The sequence below is a fragment of the Centropristis striata genome, chromosome 18, assembly GCF_030273125.1.
Source record: "Centropristis striata isolate RG_2023a ecotype Rhode Island chromosome 18, C.striata_1.0, whole genome shotgun sequence".
Classification (NCBI taxonomy): Eukaryota; Metazoa; Chordata; class Actinopteri; order Perciformes; family Serranidae; genus Centropristis; species Centropristis striata.
The window spans coordinates 10,507,085-10,534,217 of record NC_081534.1 but is presented as its reverse complement, the minus strand read 5'-3'; the positions used below and the strand labels follow the sequence as shown (position 1 = coordinate 10,534,217).

The following is a 27,133-nucleotide window of genomic DNA, read 5'->3' as shown; positions in this document are numbered from 1 at the left end:
ACATTTTTTAGGACAACATTATGGTCTCCATCGCTAGCAAAAGATCTTCTTCAAGAAAATTTTATCTTAATAATTCTAATAATGGCTCCATTTAGAAGAAAATAGAAGACAAAGAATCATATGATTTGGGGCGTGGCTACCTTTGATTGACAGGTCACTAACGTTTACCGGTTTTCTCTCATAACTTTGACCCTTTCACTGTATTTTCACTTGTTTAACTTTTTAAACATTTTGTTCATTAAAAATGTCTTGTTCAGTGTTTGGTTGTACTAATAGACACTCCAAGGAATCGCTGTTCAGTTTTCTTAGGTAAGTAACGAACATTTTGTTTTTATTTTTTGCTAGCCAAAATGAACATCCCAGTTAATGCTCAAGTTAATGCTAACATGAATTAGCAGCGACTTTGCTCAGTCAGGCAGGTGTAGAGAGGTGTGTAGTCAGTGTCGTCAGATCCCCAAATATGTTCTGCTCCCCGTTTCATAAAAAAGGATGGCTACACAAGATGGCATGAGAGTCTAACGCTGAACTTGATGCCTGAAATGGGCAGTCCACAAACCAATGGGTGATGTCATGGTGTCTACGTCCATTATTTATACAGTCTATGGTTTGTATCTGCAGAGGAAACCCAGATCTCTGCCTGTATTTTCTCTTTTCTTTTCATTTTGCTGTGTTTGGGATATTTTTAGGCGCCACCATTTGGGCTCAAAGTTTTAAAAATAGCGGACACTGCACAGAGAAAACTCAAATTTGGTGAGCGGAAATGCCTAGGGGACAAAACTAGTTCTAAAATCTTGGTTTTCTTGGTTTTACTTTCAATTTGTTGAGCGGGGGGGAGGAGGAGCCAAGTTTGCATCTTGTAACTTGTAAACTACTCACAACACAGCCTCACAACTACAGGACTGGATCTGGACTGACTGACTTGTACATTGACAATAAAGACATCTTTGTAAACAGAGTAAGCAACACTTGCTACATAGTATGCCTTTGGCTTTTTCCTAGTACTATCACCAGGTTAAAGTTGTAACCTATGACATTCCCATCAGCCTCAGCTGTAGTTTGTCTTTGGCACCAATAAGCAAATTAGCATCAAGCGGCAACATCCAGGGCTGAAAAATGAAGCCAGTTTGAAAGTGGCAGTTCCTCAAATGGCCACATGAGGCTGGCTCCAGTAATGAGTCATTAAACATAGACTTCCAATTTATGAATAAGCAGGTGGTTAGAAAGAGTAAGGCACTGCTAAGATGCCACCACCTGGAGCCACAGGACCCACCCACATAGAGCTTCACATTGGCTCTCCGGAAACGTATAGATAACGTCATGGAGGATCTGTTCATATTTTATACAGTCTATGATTAGCATGCTAAAACTAAGATCATTATATTTATACTTGCTAAACACTGAGAAGTTAACACTGTGATTGCTAGCCTGTTAGCATAATTATTTTACCATTTAAACAACTCTGAAACTGTTTACTGTACATTTATTTGGTTGCACTTTTTGTTACTTTTGATGGGGTATTTCCAAACTAAGTTAGCACACAGTCAGTCTTATTATTGTAGCTATCACCTTTCTCTTTCATGGTAGAAAGAATTCGGAAAAAGTCCTCCACACACTCATAAGAAGTGATAATGAAATATACAATGCCCTGCACAGTACAGAGAAGTTGAATGAACTTCAGTTTGTTGTGCGTTAGATAAGCACCTGTCTCTATGACACACAGGCCCATAACGCTCCTTAATCATAACTGGTACTGATTCCCCCATCTGACTCTGGAAATGTAACAGATAAATCTTGGCAAGCTTACTTCCTTCAGAAAAGGAAGTAATTTAGGGGAAGGAATGTAACAGGGTGTGACTCTGTCTATGTGTATCTGTCTAGATGAATTGCTTTTTTAAGATTTATAGTTAACAAATGGGGAATGTTAGTAATAATTTGTAAGTCCTTACAAATTGAATGCCAACCTTCATTGAAGCCTTCCCCCCTTCTTTCAACTAACCCGCAGTAGAGTTCTTCTTCTATCTGGTCTGTGTCACGTATCACGTGGTTTGTGATGCCTCTCATTTATTCTCAGCCTTATCACCTATACCACTGCCTGGCCAGCATCTCACACCAGCCACACATCATTTGAAAGGTACAGTAGCCAAATTGCAGCTGCAGTTAATGAGCCATAGGCCCTTTGGACAAAGTACAGACGGCCTCCTCATCACCAAACAGAGGTCACCACTTCCTAAATCTGGCAAGCATTGTAATGCATTGTTTTGCATGGACCCAAAAAAGGTCAGAGGTTTGTGCACTTGGAATCCATTTTACAGGAGATCTAGCTGGCTCTGGCTAACTTTATGTATCTGCCAGACACCTTGACTCTTTTAACTGTCATCTAGATTTATAGTGATGGTGAGTTACTAGCTAGAATGCATACAAAGCAAGACAAACATAGCAATCACGGAACAAATGTGCCACATTTGACTTTAAACACTGGCACTGTATCTTCATTCATCAAACAATTTATTTGATGCATGCCTTGGGTTGGTGTAGCTGATGAATGTTGGAATTAGATACATTGTGTTAACATTATGCATTAACAAGTTTTGCTTGTATGTTTCTGCAATGGTCATCCTCCTCAGTATGCCTGGTTACCCTCTCAGAGGGGAGTCAGAGAGTCTGTGTCAGAGCAGCTGGGAGAGCTGATCTCATTAGTGGGCTGATGGGAGGATTGCTGAGCCGGGCATTCCTCTCCGGCAGCAAAGGAGGAGATGCTCAGCTTTCATTCACTAAAAATGTAGAAATGAACTGGCATTGCATGGGAATAGGAAAAGAAAATAACCCCCTACAAAAGTTCTCACAAAAGTTGGTCATGAGGAAAAAGACAGTGTTCAAGTCTCTGTGAAGACGAATAACCAAATAGAAAAAGGAGTAACGGAACTGGATGACATGGAATTTCACTGCTGAGATTGCAGATGTCTATTTTTAACTTTTTGGCATGTATGCTAAATTTGGATACAGATAATGACAGGAAAGAGGTACAGGGGAAATGAAGACCAGTGTAAATCATGGCATGGAGTCAAAGTCTCACTCGGCTGTGGGAGTACAACAGCATCAATCACACCTCGAGAACAGCCTCCTTATCCAGTAGATTAGGAACAGCTACTACGTGCTCAGTGTGTCTGTCCCAAGAGTGGGGCTGTTAGAAGTCATGCACTTCTTGGATTGGAATCTGCCATACTAATCAAAATGGAGACGGGGCAGACAGGCTTATTACGTTGAGATTGACTGTGATTATGACAAAGCAGGCAAGGGTGCTATAGCCATCACTATACACAGACATTCATAGGCACACTCACTCCTCTATTTACTGAATGTAATTAACCTGCTGCTCAACCCATGCACTTAAAGGTGGAGTCAGCAACTTTACAGAAAGATTGTTGATATTTAGGGCCCGAGCAGGCAACGACCTGCGAGGTCCCTATTGTATTTCGAATGTTTATTTATTAGGGCCCGAGCAGGCAACGACCTGCGAGGTCCCTATTGTATTTCGAATGATTATTTATTATTTTTATTCTCGTGACGAAATGATTGCATTTTTCACTGCCTGAACATACCCCAAAACTCATGAAACTTTAAATATAAGTCACACATGGTGAAAAATTTTATAATCTATTGTCATCCTGAATTTCCACCACTAGGTGGCGCTATAATAAAGGAAAGTGCGTTTTGGCTAATAACTCCCACATACTTTATCGCACATTCAAAAAACTTATATCCACGCGTTCACTGAGTTGTGCTGAATCTCGTGATATAGGCCACTCCTATTTTCGCCTAACGATTTTTTTCGCAAATTCGCAAAATGTCGGAAACCTACTTTTTCGAACTCCTCCTAGGCAATTTCATCGTTTTGCACCAAACTTTGCACACAGCATCTATGGACCCTCATGACAAAAAGTTATTAAAAGAATTTTGATTACCCAAATAATACTCAAGTTATTAAATAACAACTTCCTGCAGGTGGCGCTATTATCAAGACAAAACACGAAGTGTTGCATATCTCCACATTGGTGTGTCTGAATGACATGAAACTCAGGTTCCTACTTCCCCATGAGCCCCTGAGGCTCGCTGAAAAATTTTGGGCGATGACCACTAGGTGGCGCTCTTTAAATTGAAGTATTTTATATCTCCAAATCGGTTGGTAGGATTAACACCAAACTTGATATACTTATTGTCAATGCCCTCCTGAGGATAACCCTTGAAGGTTTTATTGATCGGCCCCTAGGTGGTGCTTTGGCGGCAGTTTAATTTAATGAGTCCCACTGTGCCCAGACCATAAGACTTAAGGCAATGAAATTCATAGGGGTGGTATAGACTGGCCACTGTAACGCACAAACCCCGACGGCAGCATGCCCCGACACGCGTGTACTGCGAGGGCCCGTTCAGTACTGCGCGCAGTCCTAGTTATTATTATTTTTATTATTTTTATTCTTCTTCCCAAATGATCGCATATTTCACTGCCTGAACATACCCCAAAACTCATGAAACTTTAAATATAAGTCACACCTGGTGAAAAATTTTATAATCTATTGTCATCCTGAATTTCCACCACTAGGTGGCGCTATAATATAGGAAAGCGCGTTTAGGCTAATAACTCCCACATACTTTATCGCACATTCAAAAAACTTATATCCACGCGTTCACTGGGTTGTGCTGAATCTCGGGATATAGGCCACTCCCATTTTCGCCTACCGTTTTTTTTCGCAAATTTGCGAAATGTCGCAAACCTACTTTTTCGAACTCCTCCTAGGCAATTTCATCGTTTTGCACCAAACTTTGCACACCGCATCTATGGACGCTCATGACAAAAAGTTATTAAAATAATTTTGATTACCCAAAGAATACTCAAGTTATTAAATAACAACTTCCTGCAGGTGGCGCTATTTTCAACACAAAACACAAAGTGTTGCATATCTCCACATTGGTGTGTCTGAATGACATGAAACTCAGGTAACTACTTCCCCATGAGCCCCTGAGGTTCTCTGCAAAATTTTGGCCGATTACCACTAGGTGGCACTCTTTAAATTGAAGTATTTTATATCTCCAAATCGGTTGGTCGGATTAACACCAAAGTTGGTATACTTATTGTCAATGCCCACTTGAGAATAACCCTTGAAGGTTTTATTGATCGGCCCCTAGGTGGCGCTCTGGCGGCAGTTTAATTTAATAGGTGTCACTGTGCCCAGACCATAAGACTTAAGGCAATGAAATTCATAGGGGTGGTATAGACTGGCCCCTGTAACGCACAAACCCCAACGGCAGCATGCCCCAACACGCGTGTACTGCGAGGGCCCGTTCAGTACTGCGCGCAGTCCTAGTTGAACTTGTTATTTGAACCCAATGTTATTTACGATTTATTACAATCATGATGTAGCTCTATTTCTCATGGAACAATAGTGTTGTGTGGCCCAGTCTCAGCCCCTTTGTTTGTTTCCCATTTAAAGAGCCAGGGCTGTGTATGAACACCAGATTTATTTTCAGTGTGCACACAAAATGGACAGCCAGCGGACCATGAGGAGATATTTGCCTAATTTGACAAAAAGTGTATTGGATGAGAATCACTAAACCTTTAAAGGGATTTAATTTTGTTTCTTTTCTAAATTGTAGCCTGAGAACCATACAAATCTCTGAGCTCATGTTTTATTTGCTCTGGCAGATATGTCTGGTCCCCCCTCCCATTCCAGCAGACATGGCCCGGGTCAGGCCAATCACTGTTAATCTTATATATGGGGTGGTTTGAGACAATTGTGACAGCATGCGGAGACTAAACGCAAAGTATGTGATGACGTCATTCTTGGCCTGCACATCGTTGTGCCAAAGATAATAGCTTAGTAAAGAGGAGCACTGAGTATTTTCAAAATCAAGCAAGAACCGCAACACTCATTCACAGACATAATGATGCTACATTATCACAGCTCAGCTATGCATGTTGTAGTCTGTTTACATGCGTCCTTCATCACTGCATCAAGCTTCATTACACTGAATGATTTAAGGTCTCCACCCTATATTTATCTATGGCTGTTGATAGTGCCCTTTTTCTCACATTTTCAATTTGGTCAGGGATATCAGACCAAGAGATTGAAAGTTTATTCTTGCCATTGAGAACAGTAGCTGACAAAATGATCTCACCAAATTTTGTAGCTATTCTAGAGTTCCCATGATCTCTATCAGCAGATGGAGTTTGGGCAGCTGTCGTGAAATTGTACAAGGTTAGCTGCCAGAAATAAAAAGATTGTGATATGAAATGTTTTCTGCCCTCTTTAGCATGGTGCACTCTACATCACCTCTGTAATGGCGCCCAGTATTTTTTTTGTTTTGATTCATGTTAACCGTATTTTTGAAACTGTGGGGCTCACTGGTAGAGAGCAGTGCTTAACGCAGTGGACGTGGGTTCAAATCTGTCCCAGGTCCCTTTGCTGCTTCTCCTCTCTCTCCCCATTCCATTCTCTCTGTCACCATCTAATAAAGTATGAAAAAAAGGCTTTTCCCCCCTAAAAACTTGGGACCACAATTTAAAAAACAAACATCATGCTGTATTGAAGAACACTTGAAACTAGCGATTGAGAATGGTAAATAGACTGCACTTGTATAACGCTTTTCTAGTCATATACCACTCAAAGCACATTTACACTACGGATGATCATTCACCCGTACACACACACACATTCATACACAGGTGGCCAAGGCTACCCTACAAGGTGCCACCTGTCACCTGTCAGTAAACCATTCATACACCGATGATACAGCATCAGGAGCAATTTTGGGTTCAGTATCTTCCCCAAGGATACTTCGACATGTAGACTCAGGGAGTCATCGTTCGACCCACCGACCTACCAACTCAGCCACAGACCCCCCACAAACTTATTATGAGAATGTTTAGTGAGGTGATAAATCAAGTGAGAAGTAGGGTCATTGTTTTATTGACTTTTTGCAACCGGTGGTGTTGCCAGCAACTGGCCATTGGATAAAATTCAGGTTATAGGCACATCTGCACTGGGACATGCTGCTTAGGAGGAATCTATGTCATGTATTTATTTTAATCCCAAACATGATCTTTATCAAAAACCTAACCAAGTTTTTTTTTTGTTTCACAATGTTAACTATGTGTTTAAAACTGAAACAGCTTAACAAAATTAAATGGATTGGTCATATAGCCTATTTGTCTTTTTAGAACGGTCATAAATGTCATGGTGGGAGTCACAGGCAAATGGCCTTTTCCGATCTTTAGGTATGAGGACCTGTTGACTGATACACACTGCTCCTTTAAGCTAACATGAGCAAAACATATCTACACTGCTGTGAAATAAATGTAAATTCAAGCAACTACAATTCACAATATAGAGCTGTAGCTCACTGGAACAGTCTCCCCCCACACTTGATCACAACCAGTGGAGCGTCAAATTTTAAACTGAAACTGAGAGAAGCACTGTTTCGTCATAATATTATGTTACAAAAGCCTTCTATGAAATTAGGCAATCATGTTAAGTTGAACTCAAGCATGTTAATACATCTGCATTGAACATCATGGTACATTTTATGCTTACCTCGTATACTCATCTATAATCATGTAACTCTTTTATAATAGATAGATAGATAGATAGATAGATAGATAGATAGATAGATAGACTTTATTTATCCCAAGCTGGGAAATTACAGTGTAGCAGCAACATTACACACTTAAATTATTATTAACACATTACATTATACACTTAATAATCATGTTAATATACATTATAATCATGTAAGGATGAATGACTTCATGTTATTCTCTGTATAAATGCTGTAATGATGTAATTGTGTAATAATTGTTTGATTTAATGTGGACCCCAGGAAGAATAGTCTTCATCTCTATGAAGACTAATGGGGATTCAAAGGATACAATACAATAAACAAATGGTAAAATTGGGATCAGTGTACACTAAAAAATTTAATGTTTAGGCTTGAAAGATTTCTGGACTCTCCTTGTTTCTCTTGGACTGCCTTCTTCATTATTGTGTAGTAAAATTGCTTTGGCAAAGCTGAAATAATTACCTTACTATAGTTTCAATTGAATGGGACTGAAATTCGTTGAGCTGAATTGAGCCTAAAAGAGAAACAGAGAAAATATACACGAGGGTAAAGGGAGGGAGAGAGATGCAGAGAGCACAGAGGGAGGGAGGGAGAGAGAGAGAGAGAGAGAGAGAGAGAGAGAGAGAGAGAGAGAGGGCATGACTGCTGCTGGAGCCCTGACAGGAAACTTTCTTCTTGTTGCTCCGCTCTTCAGCAGCAGCAGTTAGCAGACTCCACCGCTTCAGCCGCAGTTAGTTTACCATCTGAAATGCACTTGACTGGACTCTGCGGGGCTAGCTGGAGTTTGTCATCCTGTGAAGTCATGGCTCTCCATCTTCATCTACAGACAGCACGTCACTGAAGATAAACATACCGCGAGACTTTTTGAGGATAAACTTTGGAGCTAAATGACATTTAACCCACGCCGGACATGAGGATGGAGACGGTGTTTTACCTGCTTGTCTTCGTGTCGGCCCGGGTTAGTTGGGGTCTTGGATATGCGGAGTCGAGTGTTCAGTCCGGACAGAGAGCAGCCAGCAGACACAGGTACGTCAACATGAAGGATTCACACGTGTGTAAATGATTTCACCTGTGGCACGTTCAATGTAAGACGTACTAACAAAAGAAAAGAGCTGCAGTTCAAAACCTCTATTGGAAAAAGTGTTAATTTAAGACCAAGGATTACTGCTACAGCTCTTGTTCTGTGGTTCCCAAAGTGAGGTCTGGGGAAGCTCAGGGGTAATGTTGCACTTCCAGTGGGTCTTCCTAATATTGTCTAATGTGAAAACTCTGTTTTGGACTAGTAAGGTGAGAAAACATGGTATTTGAAGACATCACCCACAAAGTTAATTGATAATAATAATAATAATAATAATAAAAAACCTACAGATTAATTGATAACGAAAATGTTATGCAACCCTTACACTACTGTACAACAAATCTAAAAAAATCTCACTGAATAATAATGAATAAAAATAAATGAATAATGAATACTCCGTCAACCCTCCCATATTGGGATAAATGGGAGAAAATCATCTCAATATTGAGAAACATTTTCTACATGAATTTCTCTTTCAGACATAAAATATAATCCCTTGTAGAAGTATATGAAGCAAATTGGTTATTTTTAGAGCAAGTATCTTATTGATGATAAGATCTCTTACTGCTGGATCCCTCACTGAATGGGAGGTGATGGGTGTGTGAGGGGGTGTCATGATGCAGGGGGCCCTGAGCTGCACAGGGCTTATAGGGATTAGAGATATTTACTGTTTCAGGGCCCCAAGTGAAAAGTTTTCAGGGGGCCCAGAGTTTCTTGCAGTGCCCCCAGCCTCTGCCCTGTTGGAAGAAAATTCATCATTTTGGCCAACAGCATGTTCCAGTCAAGTAAAGGCTAATGGGCTCTACAGGGAGTGACAAGTTGCAGGGATACCGCACTTTGGACGCCATCTATCCAGAAGACTGATAGCGTGTAATCTTTGGATTTTAAAATGAGAGATTCAGACTTCCTAAACTGCCACCTTGCTCTCTTTTATGTTGCAGTAAGGAAATAATTTAGATCTTAGAGACAGTTGATTAATGGTTGCTTGTAAATCAGTGATGGCTGTAGCTCATAAAGCTCTTACTACTGTCAGTGAGCCAACACATGTATGTTTTTATTGTGCTTTTGCTGCCCCACAGTGTGTTATTAGCATGTAATTGAGCTTCTGCCTGAGGGCCCTGTGTGTGGACGACCCCCTCACCTCTGCGGACAGATGTGTGACTTGTGTGTGTGCTTGTAAATTAACTGCAAGAGGAAGTTTTGGCAAATTGAATGACTGAAAATGTAGGTGTGTGTACATGAATAAAAGAGTGAAGGAGTGAATGAATGACAGAGTCCATCTCTCACATGTGGTATGTGTCTGCCTGCATGCCTGCATGTGTTTGTACTTAGCGTGTGTGTATGTGTGTATGCAAGGCAGGCCAGGCTTCAGAGAGTTGAGCTTCTGCAATATGAGCTTCTATCAGGTTTCTCTCCACATCTGAGCGCAGTGTTCTGCTGCTGCTGCTGCTGCTGCTGTGGCTGCCTGAGTGATGAGACATGGATGGCTGGCCTCTTTGGTGTATGATGAAGCAGAACTGGTGGCTACTATGAAAGAAAGAAAGTGGGAGGCATAGAAAGAGTAAGACACAGGGCATAAGTTGGAGGAAAAGAAAAAAATATTGATTGACAGTGAAAATGATTTATTAAAAAGTCAAGAAAAAAAGGTGAATAGAAGAGAATGAAAAAGATAAATTATCTGATTTAATTGAAATGATTAATAGTATGATGCTAGAAAACAAACACACAAAAACACCAATTATACATCATGTTGCTGTGTAGACCACACATTGTTAATTTCATGTCAATCAGACGATGTTTATCAAATAAAGACGACTTCCACTTGTCAGTAGGTGGCGCTATGACTCAATATGGACATGAAGATGGGGCAGATTGGACAATGTAAAGTCAAGTTACAACAGCTTCCTGTGTAATGCCGAAACTTGCAAATCTGCTGGCAACAGCAATGCCCTCTGCGAAAACACAAAAGCCTCCCAATGTGAAATCATTAAGGTCTTGAGATTCTGCTGACCAAACTTTGGATTGATCTGTTGTTATCCTCTAAGAGGAGTTTCAAAACGTTTCATACCTCTGAAGTGCCTAAAATGTCTTATTGTCATATGATCTGTGACATCATCGTTCAAGGTATCGAAATTCCCTCACAGTTTATTGCCCCATCAGTCAGAGGGTTATATCTACGGCATTTGAAACAAATCCGATAAATCTCTAGGAGGAGTTGGAAAAAAAAAAAAAAAAAAAAAAAGGCCGATATCAGGTGGGTGGAGCTTAGGGCTGGACCAAAAGTTATATCCCGATATGTTTAGGCTGAATATCGATATACTATATATATATATCCCAAAATTTTTATTGTAAAGTGAGAGCAAATGTTCAGTCAAAGCCAAATATGACATGTCACAAGTAAAATAAAATAAAAATATCCTATGAAATTAAATAGGCCAACCTTTTTCTGAAATAAATATATTTATATGAGAAAATAATAATGAACATTATAAAATAACTAAATATGACAAAACCTAGTAAGGTCAGCATTTATATGTATAAAGAAAGGCTTTTTTTTTAAACTATATAGATATATGCGATATGGTCTAATTCCATATCACATTTAAAAATATATCGATATATTTTTTATATCGATATAAACATGCATGCAAGTGATTGCTCAATTGGAATACCCACGAGTTTAAACATGGGTTTCATGGGTTTGTGTATCCTAAAGTCCTAAAATATGCGTCTTTAAAATAAAAGATAATGCATGAAATCCAAGATGGCAGACTTCTTGTCGGATGAAAAAAAATCTTGAGTCTGTTCTTTAAGATGAGCGCAATGATTCCATCAAATATCATAAACATCAAAGAACTGGAGAGAAAGAGAGAGAGCTAGAGCATGAATGACAAGAGAGAATGAAAGAGTGAGAAAAGGCGGAGAGGAACATAATTACAGGAGAAAAAAAACAGACTAGTAGACTAGCAGAATTTGGGACCTGGGTCCTCAAATGCCTTCCCCCTGCTGAAACTAGTAGGAGAACCAGAAGGAGTCAGCATGGCTGACCTGCGACGTACACACACACATACAAACCACACACACGCAAAGTGACGCATCGGGGGGAAGAATGCGCTGGCCCATGGCAATGCGGTTTGCCCCTCTGACATCTGTTTGAACTCAATTGATCTGTTTTGACAGATGTGTGAAGTATTCCATAAGTGGTAAAGGCTGTTGAATGAACTGAAGACATCCAGCAGGGGTCTGAGGGGCTCAGGAGGACCCTGAGCTGTCTGTCCGACACATCTCCTGCCAAAATGTCAGAGCTACACGTCATCCCGCCAGCTCCAGACAGTGACAGGAAGAGGGCTGGATGCAGGTGGACTACTGATCTGTTCAGGCTCATGTACAGTTGAAGGACAAGACATGACATCACCACTGGGGGGTAGCAAGGAGAAGATACAGAGCATCCTTTATCATCATCTTTCTCTTTCATTAATCACAATTACTTTCCCTTCACTTTTTTCTTTACATTAGCAATGGGATGCTCTATACAGGGGCCATAAAAATAGACAAATGTAGCTTTTATTCAGACACTGGAGTCCAGCTGTTTAAAATTGACTGTTTTATGGCCTTCTGCTTTGTGGATTGTAATAGGAAAAACAGAGGGGTCAAATAGACAAAATTTATGTTCTAGAGCTATTAGCCAAAACAAGCCAAAAACATGTTGACATGCCAAATTAATTTCCCCATGAACTGGGCAAGGGCATGAATGAATCCTATTCACAGAATATAATCTTAATTACTAGTGTGCTTCCAACTTTGTGGCAAGTATGGGGAAGGCCATTTCCTGTTTCATTGTGACAATGTTCCCATGCACAAAGCCAGGCCCGTAAAGTAAAGTAGTTTTCCCAGTTTGGGGTGGAAAAACTTCACTGACCTGCGCAGAGCCCTGATTGAAACTCCATCCAACACCTTTGGGATGACTGTATCTCCCAAGGTCAGTGCCAGAATCCTGACTGTAAAGCCTACTATGTTTGAAAGACATGTGGCGGCTGTGTAGTAACACAAAACATGATTGTAGCCGCATTAAAAAGCCCATAGTTTAGTAATTACACAGCTGAGAGTTGCATGTCTACATGCTTTTGGTCATATGGTGTAAATCTCACACATTCTGCAATTGAAGCTCATTCATTAGGACACACCAACATGATATTGCTCTAGAAGGCACATCACTTGAGGAGAATATCCAAATGGTCAGTACAAATGTTGTCCTGGCAATTAATAATTCTAATGGTGATAGAGTAGCTAAGGAATTACCCTTGATAATGGAGTAGGTTTAGGCAATCTGGGCACTCAGACAGAAAAATTGTCAGTAATTAAGCTTCTTTTAATAATTGCCCCAGAGCATGCTAATCGACCCAAGTGGCTCCAGTGCAACAGAATCAGACTCTGTCTACTGTTACTCAGAATTCAAATGGATAGTTTTGGTTTTTGGACAGTATGAAATACTTGTTAGTAGTTTAGTTGATAGATAGATAGATAGATAGATTACTTTATTCATCCCCGAAGGGAAATTCGGTAATGCCAAACCATTACCTTACTTTCTGACCTCCGGTGTCGGAGTTCTGGCTGGTTCCAATCGTAGAATAGATAGTTCTTTATACTTATAGTAACAAAAGGTTTTACTCCATAAAACTACGCTACACTAAAAGGTCACCCATTCCACCACAAAACAATGGTCCCCGTGCATATTAGAAACCACCTTCATCCCCATCAGCCTCAGTTTCACTTTGTGTTTAGCAATACTTAGCTAATGTTAGCATTCTGACATGCTAAAGTAACAAAAATCTTTTGCAGACTGCATTCATGCAAAATCTGACAACGCTTCACCTTCACCTTGTTTCACTGTGAAACAAGCAGAAAATAACATTTCATTTCTGTAATTCACTGTTCTCGCTCCCTCTCTTCATTCACTGTCTAGCACGCTTGATCACCAACTTTAAATGCTGTGTGTTTCCAATCACCATCTGAAAAAGTAACATGTTATAACTTTACCTTAAGTACCTCAAAAAGGTACAGCCTCACAAGCCGTTAGCATGACTGTACGAAGTTAGTCTTGTGTCTTGGTGTCTGAATCTTAAGGCACAACTGTGGAAAAGCTTTATAAATTATATATTTCCCACAGTGCATTGTAACATCGTAAAAAGGTTACTATGATGGTGACAGTATACCAAATCGCGCCTTCATGTCGCCAAGCAATTAGACTAACAGGATTGTCCTCTTGTTGACCAAACTTCGGTAAGGATCCAAATTCACATAATCCGTGTGATTTTCTGCTTTCTGCTAATTAGGGCAGTAAACAAATCTCATTATATATGGTGAAGCAAATGTGGGAAAAAGGATCCTTTCCGGTCACAGCCATTGTAACTTAATTACCATAGTTCCCAGCATGCATTTCATTTGAGAAAGCTTTCTTTACCCTGTTTACATAAATTTACAGAATACTATAGAGATTTGGATCCCTTCCCAATATTCACTCCAGCCTGCCACACAAGAACTACTTAAACTTTCACGCTCCTCTCAACTTAAAGGATGAATGGAACAACTGTTACTCACTGTTTTGTACTTCAGAGACCCTAATAAAGTTTTACCTGCATAAATAGCCTGTGCTATTTTTGGCATCAGCAAATTTAGGGCTTTGAGGAGACTTGTGTCTCAAGTGCACATGCCTCCATAAATGGTTAAAATTCAAGTGAGCCACAAAAACTCCTGCAGCCCTCTGAACTCTGACGTATCTGAGCAATAATGCTAAAGCAAATGTCAGTATCATGGCCATTCTCTGTATATCTTCATGACCGCCAGGCTAAACAATCAGAGAGAAGTTTACACAGTCTCGTTGTCCCTTGATTCTGGAACAGATCCAAAGAAAAGTGTGTGTGTGAGTAAAAAACTTGATTTTAAGACAGTGCAGAAAGACTGGAGGAATGTGTGTGTCTGCCTTTGTGTTTGTCTGTCGGCGTGCGATCACTCAAGCATGAGTGAGTGCACTCGAGTGTGTATGTTGTCGTCTGTGACAGTCTGTGTGCTTTTCTGTGTGTGTACGGGGTATACCTTTACAAGGACATTGGAGGGGTGCTTGACCTTTGGGCCACAGTTCAAACACTGGGACACGCCCCTTTCCGCCCTCTTATTCAGGTCGCTGTTGAAGCCTTCTCTTGAAGCTAAATGAAAGATCCTTCAACAATAGGCGCCGCCAAGTGATTTCTTTGTTTAAGTAGCAAACCTCTACTCCCCTTTTTCTTTCTTTCATTCCCTTTCCTCCCACTAACTCTCCATGTCACTTTTGTCAATGATTATTCCAGTTTTACACACAATTCTCCTCTGCAGGGCTCATGCAGAGATAGTGTTGAATAAAATGAACATGGTATGTGAGGGTTGAGATGTCAGACCGCAGCTTCCTGCTTGTCTATGAAGTGTCTGTCTGCAGTTTTATAAGGAGGTGAAATTTATTGGGAAATAAAAAAGATGCTCAGACAGGTGCAAGAGTTCCACCCATGCTGAGTTATGGCTCAATAAATAAAAATAAGACGTGTACAATGAAAGTTTCACTACTCGGTGCCTGGCAGAGAAGTAATAAAAGCTGTGTTTGTATGTATGTGTCTGTAGGAGAAGGACAAAGAGTATTTTGTGTTAATTTACAAGCATGTCACAGTGTTCAGGTTTGTTTCCTGTTCTTGTTTGTGTATCTCTCTGGCTGTGCTGTATTAATTGTGAAAGGTCACAAACAGCTCCTGGTATGTCAATCTTACTTTGTGTGCCAACATTTTGTCACTTGATGCTACTGTCGGTTTCATCAGTGCATGTTTCATCATATGTGTCCATGTTAGCTTACATCTCAATGCTGCTATAGTCAGTATTTTATTATATGAAAAAGTGGTCACTTTTTTATCACTTTCTCTCAGCTCTTCCGAACATTTTAATGTCTTTTAGCTCATTGTTTTGTTTTAAGCTCTTAAAACCTACTTTACACCTGCTCAGCACCAAACAGCAGACAGACAAAGTTAGCAAATAGTTGCTGAACATTGTGAAGTGTTTATCAGCTTAACAGGTGGATATTGGGCCCCACAAGAATGAATTCTTTAACCAGGAAGTAAGTGAGCACTTTAGGGCCATGGGGTCTAACCTCTCAAACTGAGGATTTTGAATGGGTTTTTAGTTAGAAGCCTGAAAGAAGGTCTGTGGTTAACACAAGCTGAAGATATGTTGGCGCTTTGTTGTATGACATAAAATACGTTAGTAAGTACCTCCATTTATTGAATTTTGGAGTTTTTACGTGTCCTTAAAAAGGTGGTTGCTAACAAGTGGCTAAATAAGACTACAGTGGTTGTCGGGGACATTAAATGTCATCAACACGGACCGGAACTCACTCACTAGTCCGCTGTGACACTGGAATCAAGCGAACGTGGTGTAGTTCTCCAGAGCTTAATGTTAGCTTACTATTACTTTCATCGGCTGCATTAAAGCTACAAACGTCATAAAAGTTGTGTTAATTTGTGAAGTTTATCCTGCTGAACAAAACGTGTGTTTGCCACAGAGCTTATTTTCTGCAATGATCCAAAATCCAATGCAAAAATAACAGACTAATTCTCAATAGACCCCATGGAGATACTACTTCTTGACCGCTACAAACGTAATACGTGATTTTGTTTGCCCTCTATTTCACTCAGGAGTTAGTAGTTGGCATATAGACTGTTAAAAATAATGGACAAAGTCAGAAGTTCAGTCTCTATATTGTTTTTTTCAAAGAGCAGAGGCTGGAATGACGATACATCATCAACTATCACTATAGTGCTAGCTAGCTTAGCTTAGCTATATGGTAGCCCCACCCTAAAGCATACCCTGCTTTATCATCTGTTTTACTCTAAATGGGACCATTATCAGAGACCACATCACCCCTGCAGCTTGTTCAATTCACAGTGAGTCATGACAGTTACAATCCAAAAGGTCATGCAAAAGCCGCCGCAACAAGACAAGCATACTTTATGGTTGTTTTTGTTATTTTGTGTCTCTTTTTAGTTGTTACGCACCTCTCTGTTTTTTTGTGTTTTTGTAGATGCTTTGAGTTCTTTGTAGTCATCTTGTGTCTCTTTGTGGTTGTTTTGTCCCTTTTGATGGTCATTTTTGGGGTCTGTTTGCACTTGTTTTGCCTTTCTTTGTGCTTGTATTGTTGTCTTTTTGTGTCTCTTTGTAGTCAATTTATGTTTCTTTGTGGTAAAGCTCTTCCTAGTTGGTCTCTTTGAGTTTCATTTTGTAGATGAAGACCAGGGAGGTCCATGGAAATGCTATACACATTATCACTGATGGTTAAACTCTGCTCCACTGATGACTGACTGACTTCACTTTAGTAAACCAGATGCAAGTTTGCCAAACCAACCAGTTAGACCTCATCTTTGAAGTCTTTCCACTTGTGAAAGGGAAACATGGTGTTACCCAACACTTGAGATAAAAAAAAAATTTGGTTTTACAAGACAGAAGGCATTGTGGCTGAGGACTAACTGGTTGGTTGGTTTGTCACATCTGGTTCACTTTCCCTCTTATGAGAAAAAGCAACAAACAACTGCGTCCACAATGTCTTTTTTTTAAGGGAAGCATGAGGCAGCACTAAGTGGGGATAAACATGACCCCAAAACACAGCCTGACACATTTGGTATCGTGGAAATGTCTGATTGACTCTCTGCAAGAATTGAAATAAAGTTCTGTAGGTTTAAACAATGTTTTGTTGAACATCACCAATGAGCATTGTACTCTAGCTTTCCATTTCTGTCTTTATCTGCCGCTTTCTGATAAACATTCTCCAAATACATATTGTGGCTATAAACATTCAGTAATATGTGCAGGAACTGGACTGTTTATGTGCAGTGTTATCCTGTGTTGCTGATATAGCAAAGGAAACGGGGAGATTAGCTCCTGTATATGCCATTGAAGGGAGACATTAGGTTGTATACTGTCATGTTTAAGTGTCCTCAGTTTATAAAAGCATACGGTGTAGTAAAGTGGAAAAATGTATCTACGCGTTTTATCGCCTGTGTCCTTGTCTGGCTGTGTGAGTTTCTTGTGAGTGCATGAATGCGTGTGCAGTGTGCTTGTCAGTCTATAAATGACGTGTGTGCTGGTAATTGTATTTTACACTTATGGAAAAGATGCCAAGTCTATTAGTGGACTTTCATCTGAGCGATTTCTCTGCAGCCATTTGGATTAATGGGACTTTATAGGATTACTGTTTGGAATGCTTAACTTCACGCTGGTTAGACAGAGAGAGAGAGAGAGAAACCAGGCCTTTGAGCTTGGAGCAGAAATGTTGTTTTGAAGGTGTCACCCATGCAATAGAAAACTTACATGCAGGCACACATGAACAAATCCACTCTTTTTTTGTGAAAGGCGTACGTCTAGGCACAAGCACACCCACACTTTTTTTTAGAGCTGCACTAACACTTAGTCATTCTCCCAGAAATATAAAGGCTCCTCTTATGTGTTTCATCGGAGTGAGAAGCTCATGATGGAAAGATGGAAAATGAAGCATCAGGGAGGGGGGTATGTACAGTAGGTGTGGATGTTTAAAGTGTTTGCATCTGTATTTATATGTGCGTGCATGTGTCCACATCTGTGTCTGCTCAGTAGTGAAAAAAGAGGGATGTTAGGTTTATTCATATAGAACGCAGTGCCTGTTCTCCATCAGTGAAGATAGGGTGTAAACGCTGCCAACTTTTTGCTTTATCTGCTGTGTCTGTGACCCTGGGAGTCAGTAAGTCAGGATAATAGATTGGCAGAGCTGGGCCACTGAATCACAGTGACAAAAACAACACAGTGGAACTCCAGGGGGAAAACAGAGCTGTTTTGATTTATCACCACTGTCTTACTTTACATGTTGTCTATCCCTTCTGTATTAGTCGAACTCCTGATGGAGATGTTAGATTCCTGTTTCTTAGAAACTTTGGGTCCAACATACATAGTGCAGTGTAACAAACCACAGATAACCCTCACAGAGTGTAATGCACTAAGAATCACTGCGAAGAACCGCAAAACTGTGGAAATACATGAGAGGAGAGACAGCTGTGTTTGACTCATTTCAGATGTATGGTGGCAGAGTTTTGCTCTGAGTCACCAGCGATCCAAACTCTGACAGTAACATTAAATGCAACGTAACAAACCACAGAATAGCGTAATACTATTCAATGCATAGCTCGAGGCCATGTGGATCACCGTGAAGAACCACAAATGTTTGGAAAGGGAATCACAGAGCAGTTTGGATGCATTACAATGGTTGATTTCAGCCAAATGACTTTCGCTTATGCTCCGCTTGGTGTTGACTTCAGGCTGAGCTGAAATTAGATTTGATTTCAAATCAGCTCAAAGCAACATGATATACTGTGAATGTCAGCAAAATTTTTCAGTGAAACATTTCTGCACAAGCTATTTATCTGCAATCCATACTCGTGTTTTTTTTTTCATAAAGCCGGGCCTCCAAGAATACATTCTGTATTGTTTTGCATAAAACACCCAACCATCACACACATTACTTGTCTACAGTACTATATATATATGTACTATCAATTATTGTATAAGTATGTTAATTAAGAACTTTTCCTTAATTATATGATGATATAATGACTTACATAATATTGAATCATTTTATGTTGACTGGATGCTACTGTGACACACTCACTGTGACACTCAAGTCATATGGCCCAAGTCTCAAGCAAATCCTAAGTTATCTTGTCTTGGGGAAATCAAGTCAAATCATGTCACAAGTCAAGTGTCATGTCAAGTCAAAACATAAAAAATAAATGTTCAACAGATAGCTGCCATTTAATGCAGCATCGAATGACACAAAAATTCATCATGTCTCTAGGCGGTATAAGTGAATTTTTAACTTCCAAGTCCTTTTCAATCTCAAGTCATTCATTTTCGTACAGGTCAAGTTGCAAGTCATCAAAACACATCTCTAGGTTTTACAAGACAGGACAGGCCATGACTGGCTGGTTAGTATGCTAATTTCAAGTCATGATAAGTCACGAGTCTTGAACTTCCAAGTCCAAGTCACGTGTCAAGTGATTTAAGTTCTGTCAGTCATCAATACATTGACTTAAGTCAACAAGTCCAAGACACTACAACTTAAGTCCACATCTCTGGGTTTTACAAGACAGGACAGACCATGGCTAGCTTGTTAGCATGCTAATTTCAAGTCATGATAAGTCATTAGTCTCTAACTTCCAAGTCCAAGTCACGTCACTGGTCATTTATTTTCTGCCTGGTTGCAAATGATCAAAACAGTGACTTAAGTCGAGTTGAGTCCAAGTCACTACAAATAATCCCACATCATTGGGTTTTACAAGACAGGACAGGCCAAAGCTAGCTGGTTAGCATGCTAATAACACTATCTCTGCAACACATAGACTCTTTTAACATAATGTCATAACTGTTACTTCTTCACATTCATTTGATAATATTAGTTTGTATTTCAAGGTTTTTAATAAATGCTGGCCATATCCGACACCTTTAACCTTTAAGTTGACCAACCCTTTGAATGCTTGTGATTGCGGAGAAAAACCTTGACAGTATTACCGAAGAATGGGTTAATTATTTTTGTTCACTTTCCCACGTACAGTAGCAACAGGAACAGGAGGTCATGGGGTACAGGGGAGGATCAAATCATGATAAACTCTTTCTGTCAGTCAGAAAGCTCTGGAATGAAGGGGAGGATCACGTCTAAGGGGAACAGGGGAGAGCTGTAGTCACACAGAGGGGGAAACAGAGGAAGAAACAAGTTGAAAGGGTGAGAAAGAAGAGGGAGATAATAAACAGAGATGTACAGGGAGAGATGTGGAGTGAGTGAATTGAAAGAGACAGCAAGTGTTAGATGGGAAGAAAGAAACCCACATGGACAAGGAGCCTACAAATAAACATAAAATGAGTGAACAGAGCCACAGAGACAGAGTGACAGACATGGAGACGGACAGAAAGAGACATAGAAAGACAGACATGAAGACAGACAAAGTGAGGAAAGCTGCTGATTGACTTCCCAGCATGAAGGAACTCCTTGTATGTTCCAACTTTTATCTGTAAACCCTTCATAGCGCTGCTCTGATGAATCTGAGAGTGACACTAATTGGCCATAATAACCACTGGGGAAATAGCAGTGGATGAGGATTCTGGGTAATAGGAAAATGATGATAGAAAGCGACTGAAGGACGTTTGTGTCTTAAATCTGTCTGCAGTTGTTATCAAGAGAGATATCTGAGGGTCAAAGGAGGTCAGAGGGATGAGGACAAATTGGGTAACATGTAGACAGAGGGAGTGCGTGGGAGTGTGTGTTTCTTGTAATTCTGTCCCTTTAAGTTTGAGTTCAAAGACATGTTTAAGGACATTTTTGTTCTGTGTATTCCTTTTGGTCAGCCTTCACAGGGTTGTTTTAGGATTAGTATTTGACTTGGGTTAAAGGTTAAGAATAGTTTAAACATGAAATAACATTAAAGCTGCTGTAATCAATATTTTTTATTAACAATAGGTCAAATGTAATATGAAAAGTTGCTTGTATTGTCAAACCAACTGCTATTTTGGCCACCACAGGCAGCTGTTTTTCTATAAAAGCCCATTGTTCACCAGGGCTCAGACAAAGTTAGCAACTAGCTGGCGGACGTAGTGGAGCATTCAGGAGCTGTGATCTAGAGATTTCCCTTAGGAGTTGGTGGAAACCGAAAAAATACCTTAAAGAGTGAATATTCCATTTATATTTGCCAAGTGTCCAGAAACCAGACTCCAAATAAATGCTAATGTTGCTCTGTGTCTGCTAAGACACTCACTATATAACCTCATGTGGCCACAAATGCAATGACTTCCAGGTTGCATATTAAAAATAGATATTTTACATTATACACATTAATTTTTGTCATGCTGTCCGTCTATATACTTGTATTCACTTAGACCCACCCATCGTTGTTGGGTCGCTGCTACTCTGTCAAGCTATTGGAGCTTGCATGGAGCCAACACTGATACTGGCTGCATTCCCTGAAGAAATCAAATTTTAGGGGAAATTAAAAAGGTATTTCAGAGAGACGGGGAAGGTCTTGTATGCATTTGAAGGATATATCCAAGATGTCAAAATGACTCAGCGGAAACAGGTTAATTTCCCGTAAACTGAAACTGTAATTTCCCAGCTTGGGATAAATAAAGTCAGTCTATCTATCTATCTATCTATCTATCTATCTATCTATCTATCTATCTATCTATCTATCTATCTATCTATCTATCTATCTGTCTATCTATCTATCTATCTATCTATCTATCTATCTATCTATCTATCTATCTACACCTAAACAGGTACAGGCAGAAGCTAAAGCCTGCAGTTCACAATGTAAAAGTGAACCACCATTTTAACTGGCTATGGAGACAGAAGAAATTACGCTTTGGAGGAACAGTTTAACTCCTTAAAGGGATAGTTCAGGATTTTGGACATTAAGTTGTTTAAGAAACTTGCCAGTAGTGTCTCGGATGCAAAGCTATCAGCTTACTTGCCAAGTTCTGGTGTCCGAGTTGTGGCCGATTCTGATCTTAGAAGAGATAGTTATAGGAAGCTGTCAGGGTCACAAAACCACAAGGTTAACTCTACAAAACTACGTGTACACTAAAGGGTCACCCATTCCACACAAAAAATGGTCATCATGGTGGTAATGTCCAAAATCCCGAAAAGCTATCGTTTTAAGGGAAACATTGCAGATTTTCAGATGAACATTTAAAGTCGGCTACGTCTTTATTCACTGTTACAATGTTTAAAAAGCAAAAGCAGCATGTATATAGTATACATTCAGAACACCTTGACTAGCTTGCATAACATAAAAGTGCTATCTTAGTTAATAATATGCTGTACTCTTCTGATTTTAGCTCCACAAATTTGTACATGTCCTTCAAACCTCTCCAGATAACGAGTTTTACAATTTAACATGTCTGATACTGAATCTCCAACGTGTTCAAGGGGAGAGATTTAACGAAGGGTTAATTCATCCTAGATCTGAAACACTCTTGGCGTCTCTGCACCATCATTGCAGCCGGGGAATTTCTCAGATTCAGAGTTTGGATATTATCAAAGTATTTATAAAAAAGACTTGGAAATCTTTCAAAAAGGAGGTTCAACCTCAACTGATGAACCATAAATTATATACTGTGTATTACCTTTAACACAAATCATTCTTTGTAATGTAAGTAGCTCTATGCAGCCAGTTTTAGCCCCATGTTTTGGTTTTCCAGCTGTGTGGAATGAGTATAACCAATGGTAGTTTTTACATGGATATGCAGGGTGTGTGTGTGTGTGTGTGTGTGTGTGTGTTGTATGGATTGGTTAGTGTGGAATTTGGGAGGCATACAATGGTAGCCATTGTTGAAATCATGCAGTTATCATGAACTGATCTGACATTTGCACCAGCGGAACATTTCTCTCGAATGTTGTACAGAATAATAATCAGTGTGGGGTTTGAGATATTGATCTTGAAACTCACAGTGGAGCCTCACAGTCAAACAAGTGACCAGATTTTTGATTATTATTTTTGCAAATCTTTCCCTTATTTTGCCTGGAAACAAAGAGCAGCCACAGAGTGTATACTGAGTGTGTAAAGGGACTGCTATGTTTGTGTCACGCCTGACGCTGAACTTACAGTAAACTGCTGGTCATCACACAGTTCATTCATTTGTCATTTCCTCTTGGCTCCGTTTTGTGTTTTTTCTTAGGAACTGGTGTGCTTATGTGGTGACACGCACTGTTAGCTGTGTGATGGAGGATGGGGTGGAGACGTATATCAAACCAGACTATCAGCGCTGTACATGGGGCCAATGTCCACGAGTTGCGTAAGTATCTGTTGCCCCTTTTCTTCTGTATTTTGTATCTCCTTTGATTCTTCCTCTCTGTTGCTGGAATCTCATCTGTATTCAATCTTGCTCCTACAACTTCCTGTCCTCTGTTCCACAGGAGTTTGTATCCTCTGTCCGTCCATCGTCTTCCCCTGTTTCCTGTCTGTGGACACTGAATACACTAATTTCTTATTTACTTACTTATATTCTTATTTTCTCAGGAGAGTCTGGTCAGGAAAGTGTCTGGTTGTAGCTAGGCTTGTGCGTATCCAGAACATCACAAAAGAAATAATTACAGCTCAGTATTTGGCCGGTTAAGCCTCTGAGACCTTTTTCTGGGGCTCAGTCTTATTGCTGATATCATATCATAGGAACTAGAAGACCTAAGGAAACCATATCATGTCAGGAAGGGGAATTAATAACACTCCAAAGTGAGGCTAAATTTTGACGTTGAAAAAACTGCCAAGGCCATTTCTCTAAAGGGTCCCTTGACTTTTAACCTCAAGACATCTGAATGCAAGTGGGTTCTATAAGTACCCACAAGTCTCCCCTTTATGGACATATCCAATTTTGCTAATCCCTGTCTTCTATTTCTTCATCTATTCTAAAATGGTGTATCTGACTATTTCTGCATACTTGGTAGGGGTGTGCCATATCGTATCGTTCACGATAATACCGGTATATTTTTTTTATGGGTAAAAAAAATGCATATCACGATATTGGCAACATGCCCTACTTCTTGACAAAGTGGCGTAAGGATTTCCTATTAATTACCTAGACCTTGGCGGCCCGCCAGAGTCTCTTGTGCTGCTCTAACGTCACATTTCAAGCTACTGAAAGTATATCTACACTATTCATAACATAAAGTTATTTTGCGTTGTGTCTCTGCTCAGCAGTGTCTGTCACCCGTCAGTCAGTCTAAGCCCCGACCCACCTCTCTGTCCTCCTCCGAGACATGCGCACGCATTCACACACACGTACTGAATATACGGAGCTGCCCTCCCACTGCGCTTCAAAACAAGCACCTACCTGTCTGTAATGTATCAGTCGCGTCCCCTCTCTCTCTCTGTGCGTCTGCGTGTGCGTGAGCCGATCTAAATACTATTAACATGTCCTGTCAGAGGTCCAAACGGTCCGAACACACTGTTGCATTGTGCCGTTCGTTAGCCGCGAGCTAACATTAGCTAACAATTAAAGTTGTTTTAATCACAAAAAGCTACTATTACTTCCTGTCGCTTCACAAATGCAGCTTTCAAAATAAGAGCACAGAATCCACCACAGAAATTACAAGAAGACAGTCAAAATAAGATGCCTTAAATAAAACATAGAAGAACCTTTATTCTGCTTTACAATAATTAATTAAAATAGCCAATGATGTGTTTGTGAGGTGTTTGCTCACATTTAGCTCTCAAAGTGGACGAGATTGATCACATTGTACTATAAAATGTACAAAATTTTCTCCCAGGGGGCCCCAGACCCCCTAGAAGGTTATTTTTTATTATTATTCGCTAATACTCAAGTAAGTAATTTTTTTGTATTTGGCAACTGTTGAGATTTGCAATGTACACTACATTTAGATTTATGATTGATTTTTATTTTGTTGTACAATTTTTATTTATTTATATGGACTAAAAAATAATTTTCTATATATTTTTCAGTATTTTTGATATCATCAAGAATATCGTTATCGCGATAATACTCTGAAATATCGTGATAATCTTTTAGGGCCATATCGCCCACCCCTAATACTTGGGTCCCTAAACAGTCTCGGAATTGCATAAATGTGGGTGTGACTGGAAAGCTCAGATTCTTGTGGATTCAGTGAGATCAACTGTATTTATTAGATGTTCCCATAGTTACATTTCATTGCAGTGATAAAACTTGACCTCACTGTATAAAATGACCTGTTGTGACCTCTAGGAGAATCACACCATGAAGATGATATATATATATATATATATATATATGTGTGTGTGTGTGTGTATGTATTTATTTTTTTGTCAATAAAGGGGTTTCTCAGCAGTTTCCAGAACAGAAGTGCTAAATTGCTGAAAATACAGTAATCTCCAAACATTTTGAAAACCATTCACAGCATGGATTCTTCTTTTATTTGGTGTTCCCCGAAGTCCTGGTGTCTTGAGGAATTCAAGTTCTGGATTGGTCAATATTTTTTCAACTTAGAACCAAATTTGGTCACAAATGGTATCCCAAAAATTGTGACGAATTATGAGACATAATTGAGGGAAATAGCCTTCATATACTTCCATCATATGTTCTAAGCCTTTCTACAGTCTAAATCTTTCAAAAATTGAAGGTGCCTAACATTTTGATACAATGTTTGTTACAGATTCAAGACTAGAAAAACTTGAAACACATCTCAATTTATTCTTCAGATCCCTAGCTTTCAGATAATGTACACTACTTTTATGTGGCACCTACTGTTGACCTGCTATCTCCCCCTAAATACCTCGTTATCTCACAAATATCACATTGATGGAGCAACAGTATGGCTTACAAATATCGATGAAAATGTATTCTACATATGACTGATTTAATGATTCAAATGTGGATATTGTGCTGGCAAGACAACATTAATCAAGCGCCTCCTGATGTTTTTCCTCTTTTGAAGTTTTCACCATTTTGTCTGACCCTGTCTTGGCTGCCTGATCCCCCGCGCCTGCCAGAGGCCTCAGCCTAAACCTGGGCTATGCTAAGAATGACGCTGACAGGGGTTCCAGGCACCACAGTCTAGTCTTCTGCCCTGTAAAAACAACCTCTTCTTCTTACTCTGTCTTTCTTTTTATGACTCTCCTCCTTTCTTACTCTTTCTCCAGCTCAACCAACTCCTCCTCCAGCCACCTCTCCAGGCTCTGTTTTTGTTTTTCCTCTGAGAGTACGTCAAATCCCTTTTTCTCACGCTCTCAGAGCAGGGAGCTGGAAGATGAAATCTTTACTATGGCACAGAAAAGGCTCTGCGATACCTACAGTGATGTTTGTGGGTTGGCATAAAGGAGAGCAACCTGCTGAACTCACAGTCAGGCTTGTTAATGTGCCTGTGATGCTGCCATAAATCTTTAGGGAGACTTCCGGCCAATTCTGGTCTATTTATTGCATTGTTACTGTAACAGGGAGTCTCTTTAGTTGCAGAGCCAAATGACACATTAATGATAAAACTACAGAAGAGCTATCCAAATAAAACATTCATATTTTTTCAGATGGATCGTCTTGGAGCACAAATTTAAGATTTAGTACTGGCTAAATGCAGTGGATTTCTTTTGGAAAATGGGACAGAAATAACATTCGAAAGTTTACAAAGCACTCTTAATCCCATCCATCATCAGCAGATGATTTGGAGCTATTTCCCAGACATCCAGTGACTTACTGCATATTAATATGAACAGAGTACAGGGGTGGTATTTAATACAGGGTTCAGGGACTGCTTTGGGTCTTTGACTTGGTAATAACGGTTACACTACAAATTTTAAGTCTTAATGTTATGGTCTGGCACAAATCAGCTTAGCTCAAGTCCAAAATTGGTCTGGATTGTGATGACACAAATTTTGT

The 27,133-nt window shown here is 39.8% G+C and overlaps 1 protein-coding gene across 1 annotated transcript in view; it reads left to right on the top strand.

The window, feature by feature from the left end:
• The first annotated feature begins 8,282 nt into the window (after nucleotides 1-8,282).
• Nucleotides 8,283-27,133, top strand: part of emilin1a (elastin microfibril interfacer 1a) — a 31,992-nt gene continuing 13,141 nt past the window's right edge. Inside the window, exons 1-2 of the mRNA XM_059356044.1 lie at nucleotides 8,283-8,637; nucleotides 23,450-23,566. Coding sequence (XP_059212027.1) covers nucleotides 8,522-8,637; nucleotides 23,450-23,566 — 233 coding nt within the window. The 5' untranslated portion in view covers nucleotides 8,283-8,521. The remainder of the gene's footprint in view (nucleotides 8,638-23,449; nucleotides 23,567-27,133) is intronic.